Source organism: Engystomops pustulosus, chromosome 5 (genome assembly GCF_040894005.1).
Source record: "Engystomops pustulosus chromosome 5, aEngPut4.maternal, whole genome shotgun sequence".
NCBI classification, from domain to species: domain Eukaryota; kingdom Metazoa; phylum Chordata; class Amphibia; order Anura; family Leptodactylidae; genus Engystomops; species Engystomops pustulosus.
The window spans coordinates 157087817-157101626 of record NC_092415.1 but is presented as its reverse complement, the minus strand read 5'-3'; the positions used below and the strand labels follow the sequence as shown (position 1 = coordinate 157101626).

The window sequence follows — 13810 nt, the reverse complement described above, 5'->3', positions numbered from 1 at the left end:
TGGGGAAATATGCTGGGCATATCTTAGAAGACCCCTTGAAGAATATATGACAGTTGTGGATAAACGGTCTATCACCGAAAAAATGGGTGCCGGCCTCAGTTATCCACTTTTGTTTTCATGGATGTGCTGCCTCAAACGTCTTTATTTCTGACATAATTAAGAATATGTCCCCAAGCTCACACCTGGGTACAGGTGTAGCCACGCCACTCTCGTGTCACAAACTGGGCAGGATAAGGTAGAGATTTCAAAAGCTTATGCCAACATCTTTGTCAGTCTTTGGAAATCTATCTTCACTGGAGGGCTGCGTGAAATTCTTTGGCTTTGAGTTTCTCCAGCCAAATAAGGACTATTCCGTAGTAAGAGAAACCGGTAAAATCTGGCTCACAAAACAATCCAGTGATATTGATAAAATGTAATACTTTATTTCATTCCTTAAAATTCATTAGAACCACAGCATGGGAACCGCACAACCACCGTTCATGGCCTGCGCGTTTCAGAAAGCTTCTCTTATTCCTTATTGTGTGGTTCCCATGAATTTTATGGAATGAACATAAAACAATCCAGTAATATTTAGAAAATGTAATACTTTTAAGTTCATTCCATAAAATTCATGGGAACCACACAATAACGAATAAGGGAAGTTTTCTGAAACGCGCAGGCTATGAGTGGTGGTTGTGCGGTTCCCATGCTGTAGTTCTAATGAATTTTAAGGAATGAAATAAGGTATCACATTTTATCAATATCACTGGATTGTTTTGTAAGCTGGATTTCACCCGTTTCTTGATTTGTGGACTTGGAGTGTTGGAGCATAGATAAACTTGGTTCCAAGTCTGGCCGCAGAGCCCTCAGGTGAGTTGCCTTTTCCTTTTCTTTATTCCATAGTAAAGTTATTTTGTTATGTTTATTTTCATCACCATTTTACGTATGTACTGTGTGTATATTTTGTGTAACCTTTTTTTCTCCTGACAATTTCATATTTTATTTCTGCACTACACACTAATGTATGAAATTGTAAGACTTAAGTCTCTATTTATTGTTAAAGAATTGCCATTTTCATAGAGATTTAAGTTACCAAGTTTCTTGAATAACATAATTGTATGTTCTGTGTGATTTACCAGTGTGAGTTGTTTGTGCGAATGAGCCATCTTGGTATCGGTAAATTGTGAGTGGTGTTAGATTTGTTTGTGTGGGTGCTGAGAACGCTAGGGCACAAATTTCACATAAATGACATCTTGGATAGTGGGAGGGATTTATGTTGTTAATTGGGAGACTCCATAGTGCAAGTGTAACCGATGATGTAACTCAAAAATGGGGGTTATACATTACCTTTGTTTTGTTCTATGTATCTGTTTCTTTTCTCCCGATGTTTAATTTAGTCTCTATTAGTATATGTTAATGCTGGTTTCAGTTTAGACTTACTTTATCTTTTTCTCTCTCAACAGTTTTTTGCTTTCTTGGTCACAATATGTTATGCCGCAAGCACCTACTTCAGTTTTCAGTCGTGGAGAACAAGGAGTTAATACATCACCTTTCTCACAAACTGTCAATTCTACATATTGCAGAAAACTGGGTTTGTGCAAGCTGCACTTTACAATCATTTCAGCTCTGTAATATTTAGTGTTTTAGATTTACAGTGTAGTTATTAATGTACAGAGGATGGGATTTGAGTGCATAAATATTTTCAATACCTATTCCCTCAGCCCAGAGAGTGTTTGTAGGATGGATGTGTGTTTTAAGTTCCGTACTTCATCACCTAATGTGAAAAATAACTTAGCCCAAAATTTATATTGTGCCACAAAAAGCTATAATAAAAGAACTGGGAAAAATGATATGCTGCCACCTGTTTGTTTGATGTGAATGTACTCATTACATATTATGGATTTCAGTTTTATTACTCTGCATGGCGGTGACTTCCACTTTGTAAAGAACTATATAGAGAGAAAATATATAATATCATTGCGCCTGGAAAATAGTCAAATATTTTGTTCTTTAGTTTTGCCTTTCATCATTAAATACTAATATATGATTAAGTTAAATAACTGTCATTTCAGATGAATATGGATATTTTGTGTGTGTGTGTGTGAGGAGTTTGTTGAACCTTTTTTTTTTTTTCTAATATACTTCACATAGAAATTCTCCTTATGTCTCATTCACACGGCCGGCAATGGGCACGCAGCACCTTACCGTTCCATAGCCATGAAAAGATAGGACGTGTCCTATCTTTTCTCTGCATACCGCCCCATGCGCCATATATCCCTATGGAGAGGGGCAGGGGTGAGCAGCTCTCCTCCTCTCCCCAGCACCGACGTGTGCCCGCCGTGCTACGGTACGGTGTGTGTATGTAGTCTTAGTTTGTAAAGAAACGGACTGCAAAGTGCCCCACGCTGACTGCGGGTGTTACCCGGGGATGTCACGGTAATGTGGTTTGCGCCCTGTGTGTTATCGGTGGTTGAGATCTGCTGATGCACCAATGACAATTAAAAAAAATAGGACCTGCTCTATCTCTTGCAGCTCTGGCAGTCCAAGTAATAGGGGATATGTGCTAGCCACCAAAAATAAGTATTCCACATAATTTCCTTCCCCGTCTCCCCCCAAAATTAAATAATAAAAGTCAACAAAAAGTTGTACCTCACAATGGTACCAATGCGAATACAGCTCACACGACAAAAGAAAAAGCCATGATACAGCTCCTTGGAAAGAAATGGCAGAGTATGGCAACACAAAGCAAATGTTGCAATATTTTTGTATTTTTAAAAGTAAAAAAGCATGACAAAGTAATGTCAAAATTGAATGTCATAATTTCACATCACAAATAATCTTTTTTCATATTTTCTGGATCAAGCTTTAACCATATTAAAATATAACAAACGGGAAAGCCAGCTCACCAATTCGCCCTTCCTTGCAGTCCTCCAGGTGCACGGGTATACGTGTAAGCCCACACGAACATAGGAAATTCAAATAGCACAGGATTCCAGCACTTTCACAGAGGACGCTTGTAGTATTTCAAGTTCTTTATTCCATCAAAAAAAGTCACAGCAGATGCAGCATATAGACACGAAAAGATCAACGCGTTTCGTCCGGTTAGGACTTAGTCATGATCCCGCCACCATAAGACAAAGACTAAACATTTAAACCCTGTGTTGTACACCTGTTGGACGAGGTGTGGATCACGTGGTATCTACCTGATAGGAAGTAATGAGATTGCCTTCACGCCCCTCTTGGCGTGGAACATGAATAGCGATCCACTGCTAGTCCAACTTAAATAAAAACATTATAAAAACAGTTGCATAAAACATTACTTGTTGTAGGGGAACTAGTTGTAGGTTATAAACATACATTTTATACAGTACATTAAAGTGTACAGGGGAAATTCGCTCCCTTTATATATAAAGAAACAACCTACACTACCTTAAGCCGGGGTACAAAGTATCACGGCCCAGACTGTGATAAAGTATATGCAGTATTAATTTAAGCCATATACAGCAGACAATGCTATCTCCTATATATTTAAAATGGAGTGCATCCAATCCATCAGTACATAATAAAGTCATTTCTCTCATGAGAAGACATTGGAGTTCTGTCTACTTACTCGAAAGATGCATATAGCACGTACTATTATTTTGTTTGCTAGCCCAGGAGTATGGGATGACATATTTGTTTTTATAGGTTGTGTCATGTGGAGTATAAAGTATTCTCCTTAAAATATCCACAAAATTATATTCTATTGGGTTCAATAATGCCTACCTTACAAATTGCAAGCCAACTATATTGTTAAAAACCAAGAAAGTCTGCCCCATGTCTAATTGTACCATAATATCATATCTTTCCTGGAGTTTAACCCTAGGGGGACCCTACTTTCCAGGGAGAATATCCAAAACGCCTCTCTGTTAAGGAGTTTCCTCCTATGGTCTCCTCCCCTGAGCGGGCGATGAACCTTTTCAATGCCCTTCCATGAAAATGAAGAGATGTCTTTGTCATGTATATCCCGGAAGTGTTTGGACACCGCCGAAATGTTATTTGAAGTATTTGAAATGTCGGATATGTGTCGTCTAATACGAATCTTCAAGGGACCAGTAGTACATCCCACGTATTGGAGTCTACAAACGTTACACGAGATAACGTAAACTACATACGGTGTATTACAATTCATGTATGTACCTATTTTATGTTTAGATTTGTTGACGAACGATGTAATGAAATTATCAGTGCTCAAGAGGGGGCAAACTTTGCAAATTTTATGTCCACATTTGTGGTTTCCTGGAAACTGCAACCATGTGTACCCACCCCTATTTCCATGGCTATTAAACAGGCTGGGGCTAACTTGGTTACCTATGGTGGGTGCCCGTTTTGAGCTGAAGTTAATACCCCCCTGTAAACATCTGGCTAAATCTTCATCCTGTTCTAATATGGGGGCATATTTTTTAATAATATTTTTAATTTTGTTAAATTGATTGCTGTACGTTGTTACAAATACAATGGGTTTTTCTGTTTCCCCGTTGGAAATATGGGGTTGAGGTTTGGGTTTGAGCAATGTTTGCCTGTTCATTCCATCTACTTTTCTTCTGGCATTGTCTAGAACTCTGGGGTTATACTGTCTTTCTCTCAATCGGCCATGAACTTTATCTGCTTCTGATCTATATTTAAGTGGGTCCGAGCAGTTACGCTTAGTTCTTATAAGCTCACCTGTAGGGATATTATTGATGACATGGTTCGGATGGCATGACGTAGCTAAAAGTAGGGAGTTCCCCGCTGTATCTTTGCGGTATGGTAAGGTCTCTATTGTGTTGTTATTACCCTTTAGTATAATATCTAAAAACGGTACTTCCATGCCACCAAATGTGCCCGTAAATTTCAGGTTCATGTTGTTAACATTAATATATTCCTTAAATTGACTGAAGGAGGGTTCCGTATCTTTCCAAATAAAGACCAGGTCGTCAATAAAGCGGCCTGTCCATTGGATGGCATGTTTAAAGGGATTGTTTTCTGAAAAGAGATACAAGAGTTCCCATTGTGTCATGTAAATGTTAGCAAGGGAGGGGGAGAAACGGGCCCCCATGGGGGCCCCCCCTACCTGCAAATAAAACTGACCATCAAAAATAAAAAAATTGTGTTTCAGAAGGAATTCTGTGGCCATAATGATAAATTCTTTTAGACCATCTGAATATGAGCTGAAGTTGTTCAAATGGATGGCTAAATAGTATATGGCTAGATTATGCGGTATGGAGGGATAAAGTCCCACCACATCACATGTAGCCCATCCCCATGTGTCATCCCAATCCAATTCATTAACTATGTTCAGAACATGTTGCGTGTCCTTGAGAAAGGTAGGGGAGACACTAGCAAGGGGTTGCAAGTAAAAGTCCAGCCAATTTCCCAATCTCTCCCCAAGGCTCCCTATACCCGCCACAATGGGTCTCAGCGGGGGAGGGAATTTACCCTTATGAACCTTGGGGAGAGAATGGAAGATCGGGGTAACGGGATGTTCAACCAACAAATACCTCGCCGTTTTCTCATCTAAGGCTCCCAATGTGAGTCCCTCCTGCAATAATTTGCTCAAACCCTCCTTAAATTCAATAGTTGGATCCCTAGTCAATTTTCTGTATGTGGTCTCATCATTAAGTATTGTTTCATTTAACATTTTATACAGTGTAGCATCCAGTAACACAATCGACCCCCCCTTATCCGCCGGGCGGACTACAATGTTATCGTTGTTTTTTAACTCTCTCAATGCCAGTGACTCTGCCCTAGTAAGGTTATATTTCTTATCATTTTTAGAAGTTGAAATTTTGAGCTTAGTGAGTTCCCTTTCTACCAGCTCCTGGAAGGTGTCCATGACATCACTTCTGGAGGTTGTAGGGTAGAATAGGGGATTACGAATTTTAAAGGGTTTAGTCAAGGCATCTGAGGGTTCCAACGATTCACATTGGAGGGTTTTCAACAACAAAACATTACATTGATCAATAAAATCAAAAGCACCTTGTGCGTGAATCTCACTTTCTGTATTTAGCATGCTCCTTAACCCAGTTGTTTCTACAGATGAGTTACCTTCCTCATTGGGCATACCCAAAAAATGTTTCCGTACAGTAATATTTCTGATAAATTTATTTACGTCTAAGATGGTATTGTATAGGTTAAAGTCAAAGGACATCCACATAAGAGGATGAACTGTTATTGGATTCTTCCGCTTCCGAGAAGCTAACATGCACGTCTGCTTGGTTTTTATTGTAATTTTTTAGATTTTTTCTTTTTTAGGATAGACCGTGGTGTTCCATCATTTCCTTGTCGATATGAACGGTCTTTTCTCCTCCATGCATATACCTCATTATATTTATAGTCCATCAAATCTCTTTGAAATTTTCTTTTTTTAATGTCCATAATACTTTGTTCAATTTTTAAAATTTTTGTCTTTACCTCCATTTGGACTGTATCAAACTCCTCCGGTTTTAAAACTGTACTGATGGATGACTTTATTATGTACTGATGGATTGGATGCACTCCATTTTAAATATATAGGAGATAGCATTGTCTGCTGTATATGGCTTAAATTAATACTGCATATACTTTATCACAGTCTGGGCCGTGATACTTTGTACCCCGGCTTAAGGTAGTGTAGGTTGTTTCTTTATATATAAAGGGAGCGAATTTCCCCTGTACACTTTAATGTACTGTATAAAATGTATGTTTATAACCTACAACTAGTTCCCCTACAACAAGTAATGTTTTATGCAACTGTTTTTATAATGTTTTTATTTAAGTTGGACTAGCAGTGGATCGCTATTCATGTTCCACGCCAAGAGGGGCGTGAAGGCAATCTCATTACTTCCTATCAGGTAGATACCACGTGATCCACACCTCGTCCAACAGGTGTACAACACAGGGTTTAAATGTTTAGTCTTTGTCTTATGGTGGCGGGATCATGACTAAGTCCTAACCGGACGAAACGCGTTGATCTTTTCGTGTCTATATGCTGCATCTGCTGTGACTTTTTTTGATGGAATAAAGAACTTGAAATACTACAAGCGTCCTCTGTGAAAGTGCTGGAATCCTGTGCTATTTAAGCTTTAACCATAGTGCTATTAAAAAAATAAAACTTTTTTTAAATGGCTAAGCAATAAAATAAAAATAATTCTAACCTCCCAATGCTCCTGTACTCTCCATCTTTTACTTGCAAGTACCAGTATTATAGGAAAGCAACATGCACAGGGGGAAATACTTGACATTTCTAAAATAAGCAAATTTACCAAAGTAAATTTATTTTTGCCACCAGTACAATTTATTATTTATTTAGCTACACTACTTTACTACTGCAATGGGTTACAGTGCTGTGACTATGCCCTCATGGCAGTATGAAGCTGATGGCTGCTCTGTGTGGGTGGTAAACAGCACGGTATATCTAATGTATTTGTATATAAGGTGTTTCTGAAGATTGGATTGCTGTTTATTTTTTAATTTTAGATTTTTTTTTCTTTACATACCCTTGGCTGCTTTTCACATTTCCATTCTGCGGTAAACACAAATATAAGTAAAGTATATATGGAGATAACATGAAATCCCCCACCCCTCCTGTTCCCTAAAATGTTCCCTAGTTTATCATTTTATATAAAGCCCCTCTCACATCCTATGGATTAATTGGATACAGTTCACCTCGACCCAATGGATTCCTTATGTACAGCCTTATGTGGGCCCCCCCAGGAGACCTGGGCCCCGGCACTTGCCAAGGTATGCCCAATGCTGGTGCTGGTCCTGTCTCCATTTTTCATGACTAGAACTTTAAAATTTCATATACAGAACATATATTAATAATTAATCATATGAGCCATTACCTCATTTCCCTCCATTAGTTCACTACAAGCCTCTCCTATAAAGGAAATGTTATCGATCCTAAGTGTTATCAGTCCTGAGTCCTTTTCACATGCGTTATATGCACATGGAAAACACACTGAAATTACATTGTAAACTCTGACTGAAAACTGATTGAACTCTGATGAAAAATGTCAGTTTTTCACTGACCAAACGCTGATCACTCCATGATCAGACTCTGATGTGATCTGCACCGCAAGTGTGGAAGGGGCCTAAGAATTGGTGTTAGGGGCCCTGGGTGAAATAGAAATAAGTAAATGCTCATTAGGATTTCTATAAAAAGAGATTTTATTGCAAAACATAAGAATTTAAAGTAATAACAAAGACCCCACATCTTTTGAATATGTACCCATGATCTGTGAAGCGATGTGTTGTGGTCTGGTATGCAAGAGTCTATGAAGAGTCTAAACTTGGTTCCCTGCCAGCAAACTGCATTTAGTCAGAGTCATCATGATTATCTGCACGCCGCTTTCACAACTCTATTTCTAGCTCTCTCCTCCTCCTCCCCTCATACAGACATGAGCTAATATGCTTGTAGCACGGAGCCGGCTCATATTTGTATGAGGGAAAGGGGAAAAGGAGGTAGTCGTTAGAGCAGTGTGAAGATAATGGTGATGACTCTATGACTCTCTGCGGTTTGTTGGAAGGGAGCCAGGTATACTTTTATCATAATTTAATAGTGATTGAAACCAGTAATGTTGATTATAAAAGCAGAGTGAGAATAGGTACTAAAATGAATATGGGAAACGGTTATTGGCTGAGAATAAGAAATCCTCATGAAAGGTTCCCTCTAAGATTACTTCTGTGAGAGCAATTACCCATCAAGATGAGACCTTGCTGGTTAGTGTTTCTCACCTATTCAGGCTCCACAATCTCCCACCACCATGACATGTCTATATCTTCCCCACAAGCATCTTCTCCAACTGTGTAGCCTCCTAGAGCAAAGTAAGTTAATTGAGATTCCTGGTCAGACCTTTCAATAATCCAGATCTCCAGGAGCAAATCTGAAGAATATTAAGTTTAGGTTTTTGCCATAAGGTTTTCATTGTGCAAATCAAGTACATATAAAAAGAAAACCAAACTATTGTATTGCTGAATTTGCTCAGGGAAAGTTTTTGGTATTTATCTTGCACAATAAATGTATCAAGGTTTTATCGTAAAAAATGGTAAATTGGTGTTCTTTTTTATATATAGTAAATAAAGTTGTGGTGTTGAGATGGTGGATACTGGCTGGACAGAAGGCAAGTTGCTAACTGAGAAGGTTTTATGATTTCCAATGTGATATATTACACTATATTACCTCTAATGGATATCAGTGGAGAAAAGCCTCTATCATTACACCGCAGCAGGGAGCCCATGTCATAACTCAATATACAGAAAGTTTAAACATAAGTCTACACCATCAAAAAAATATTCACATATCACAAAAGTCAATATCCGCTAGAAAAAGTTGTCAAAATGTGTCAAAAGACTAATAAATACACAAAAATAAATGTTATTAACAGTAAATTGCACATGTACTACCCCACTCCTGCCAAAAAAAGAACACATGAAGGGGAAGATTTATCATAATGCCGGCACTCCTGCACCAACGTTTGATAGTGCCCAATCCACCCCGATTGCCACCAGGCAAAACTACGCAAGGTTCGATGCAGATTTTCAAAATTACACAGGCACAGGTCTGCCCACTCTGCCGGTCACCGGGCCCCTCTATGCCCCATTCATGCCCACATGGTGTCGAGGTGGCATTGTCGCTGTAAGAATCGCAAATTCTTGAAAACTGGCATAGAAACAGTGATAAATCTCCACCGTTGAGTCCACTAAAAGGATCAACCCAGCAAATCACCTGGGAAAATAAAACCGGTATACAACTCAAAATACATTAAGATATAAATCTATATCAAACAAGTGGTGTTAGAAAAGGCAAAATATCGATAAAGGGAGGAATAAGATACCCATGCCAGGCTTAATGTTTGACTACTGAATAATGGAGACTGTAATTTGAAACTCAGGTGCCAAAGGAGTGAAATTTCAGAGAAGAGAAAAAATGAAAAAGATGTTTGTGTTGATGCATGTGGTCCAGAAATGAGAGTGGGACTAAATAGGGAGGAAGAAATAAGAAGGAAGGCATTCTGGGAACAATATTTGGAGAAATACAGTTATGTGGAACAGAAATCAGAAGAACCACCTCAGAAAATAGAAATCATAGGGGAGCTATGCAGGGGGATAACTTATAAGAGGTGCTATACGAAGGACCAAGAATAACGTAGCCATCTTGAAGTAGAACATTGATGGTTACCAGGATGGCTTACAAAGAGGGTTATGTGGCTGTGGCTGGGTCCTGTGTAATTGGCTGATGCAATATCAAATATAGCACATCAAACAAGTACAGGTTTTAGGCTCTTTCATCATTATGTGGTTTGGGGGCTGTACTGGTTTGCTGTCTCCACTGGGAACACTGCTTTGAATGCTGTATCATTTTTCCTTGGGAAAGAACACACCTATAAAAGACTATTACATTGTAACGTTTTAATGGTCTGCTCAAAAAGATTTTACTGTCTATGAGAGTTTGAAAATCACCACTTTACTAGCAGAACGGATCCCTTGATAGTTGTGATTTGTCAATTGGTGCAACAGACCAATCACATCCGTATCCCCCAAGTTAAAACCTTTGATCACCACTCTGTGCCTACGATATTTCATGCTGGTTGTGTGAACAGAGTGGTAAGAACCGTCCAATGAGCCCTCAAGAGTTGCCAAATCTCACCTACATAGTCCATTGACTGCCCAGAGGCATTGACCTAATCTCAGCATGTCATTTGAGTTCTGTTGCTTAGTGTTAAAGTGTAACCGTCATTTCAAAAAACTTTTGATATGTTGTAGGGCAGGTAATTTTAAGCACTTTTGCAATTTTGGATTAGTTAACAGAATCTTGCTCCTTTCTCTTGTATTCTGCAGACTTCCCCTAGATGTCAGCAATCTCACATATGTCTGTTAATAAGCTCATCCCTTCTTCAGAAAGAAGCTGAGACTACGGAAGGAGAGACACGCCCCCAGCTCTTTCCCTCCAATCAGCTGATTACCTCATGCCCCAGCACTCAGTCATGTGCAGGGAGAAGCCCTCTCTAATGTAGTGACCAAACACCTGAACTCTCATCTCTCCCTCAGCTTTCCCTATAATTGTGTATAAACACATAATCCACACAGAGAGAAACTGCAGCCCCCCCCCCCCTCCCTTCACACAAGGAAGTGGCAGGAGACAATCTCCAAGCCTTCATGCTGTCCTGTCATGTGCTGTGCCCTCATGTGCTGTGCTGGAGTGATAGATAGATAGATAGATAGATAGATAGATAGATAGATAGATAGATACATAGATACATAGATACATAGATACATAGATACATAGATAGATGATAGATTGACATAGATACATAGATAGATACATAGATAGATAGATACATAGATAGATAGATACATAGATAGATAGATACATACATAGATAGATAGATACATAGATACATAGATAGATACATAGATAGATACATAGATAGATACATAGATAGATAGATAGATAGATAGATAGATAGATACATAGATAGATAGATACATAGATAGATGATAGATTGACATAGATACATAGATACATAGATAGATAGATACATAGATAGATAGATACATAGATACATAGATAGATACATAGATAGATAGATACATAGATAGATGATAGATTGACATAGATACATAGATAGATATGAGATAGATATATGGATAGGAGCTAGATAGATATAGACACATACATAGATAGATATGATATAGATAGGATATAAATAGATGGCTAGGAGATAGAAAGATATTAGATAGAGGATAGATATGAGTAGATACATATTTGGGATTCTCCGCCAAGGAATCACCGGCTACTGCACTCACTGCTTCAGCTGTGCTGCTCAGGACTCTCCCTTGTTTAGATAGATATATAGATAGATAAATAGATATGAGTTGGATGGATACGGTGTCATTGGTCAGCACCATGCGCTTATGATGAGGTGACAGGAGGAAGTCCCACCCCTCCATCTTGCAGATTGTAGTTTTTTTTAGAGCTGGAAACCATGGTTGCTATGGGCCAAAAGAGGTACTAAATGAGGACCGAGAGGCAAAATACTTTTAGGAATAATTCCCAGGGACACCTGGAGCAGAATTATGTATTTTAGTTTTTTTTTTTTTTTGCTCAGAATGACAGTTACACTTTAAGGCTGATGATTCCGGCAAGCATAAGCAGTGAGTTTGCTGATCAATCTTGCTCATGCAAAGCACGATTGTGAGCAATTTCTGGGCTGCAAGCAACACGCTGGGCCATTGGACACTGTCAAAGTCCTTTGAAAATGGACGGCCATTCCGCAAATCTGATTTAAATTTGCTACGCAGCCGCTTCGCATGTTCATGTTGTGGTGAGACACACTGTGAACATGTAGAATAGAAGTCAATAGTGTGTCATGAGCTAACCGCTGTTAATAATAATAATCCCTTTATTTATGTAGCGCACAAAGATTATGCAGTGCTGCACAGAACTTGCCAAATCGGTCTGTGTGGCTAGCTCAGGGCACAACTTTATGGTTGTGTGCATGAGGCCTTACGCTTCCAAACATCCCAAATATAATATTCTATAAGAGGGGGCTGGAAGAAAAATGTCCCTCTTCTCTTAACCTCATCAAGAGAATCCCAACAACTGGGGCCACCTCTGTATAGAACCTTCCCCATGAGGATTGTGAGCCTCACATTTTTAGTCATCTCAAAAACTTATTTTAAGATTGTGCTTTAGAGTAGACATTCCTATCCTTTTCTTCTTCTCCTCTCTGCAGTGGCTGTATGTGGCTCTGAATCCAGGAGATGGGATGATGTCTTCAGAGCCGGAGCTGCTGTTTCAGGGGAAGTGGGGAAAGGTGAGTATATTGGGATTTTTTTTTACCTTTTTTTTTTAACCTTTTTTAAGCCTGGGTGTTGCATGGTCCACTGGTTGCGGCCTGTTGCTGTAAAGGTTCATTTTCATTTGCATGCAAACTGAGTTGGTCTTTAAATATAGGGTATGCACTCTATTACATTGGATAACTATAAACAACATCATGCCATTTGTTTGTTGGTGCAATTGCAGATTCTTTGGCATCCCTGTACAACCACTTATATGGAAGAAGTTATTACGGAGGGATTGTGCATATGAGTGTACTGACCCCTGATCCACCCAAAAACGCATCTCGTGCAAGTAGCGCAGGAAAAGAGGAGTCTCTGTGCTTTTCCCGTGCCCACTATATGACAGATATGACTATGCCCATGCGCTCTGATATTCAACTGTATCCATGTCTTACACGCATACAATTTTCTTTCTCTGTCATGAACCCATAGTCTTCTGGATTATATGCTGCGGGCCCCTTACATCCCTGGTTGCACCAACTGTAACTGCAATGGTTACACCACTGCCACCCAGAGTCCATGGGACTCAGGACAAAACAAGAACTCTTCGGAAGTGGATCGTCCAGACAGAAAGTTTACCAGGGTAAGTACATAGTATGTGCCCTAGTAAACTTTCTTGTGGCCAATACTTTTCATTTCAGGTTAGGGATAGATTTTTCCAATTAACAAGGTGATTCCGATATAAGATTGACATAACTATAGATGCCGACACTCATATATCATGGTTCAACACAAGGCAGGTGACTATAAAGTTTCCTATGTTGAGGGTTTATCGGTTTCCCTTGTGGGGATGGGAGAGGGGGTTAGGAAAGGATAGAGGAAGGGAGAGCCAGAAAAGTATGGATCAGGTACCGCAGGTCTGGAATATTGGATCCCATTAAAAATCACCCTAAATGTTGTTTTCCAGGAACCCTGCTGATTTAAGCCTGGGTGAAGCTTCTGGGGGTCAGGGTACACATTGCGGTCTATAAGTGACCGGTGAGGTAAT

At 39.3% G+C, this 13810-nt stretch overlaps 1 protein-coding gene across 1 annotated transcript in view; it reads left to right on the top strand.

Moving 5' to 3' along the window:
- CMTM8 (CKLF like MARVEL transmembrane domain containing 8) overlaps positions 1–1829 on the top strand; it is a 40218-nt gene extending 38389 nt beyond the window's left edge. Inside the window, exon 5 of the mRNA XM_072153568.1 lies at positions 1443–1829. Within this exon, the coding sequence (XP_072009669.1) occupies positions 1443–1520 (78 nt within the window). The 3' untranslated portion in view covers positions 1521–1829. The remainder of the gene's footprint in view (positions 1–1442) is intronic.
- The last annotated feature ends 11981 nt before the right edge of the window (positions 1830–13810 follow it).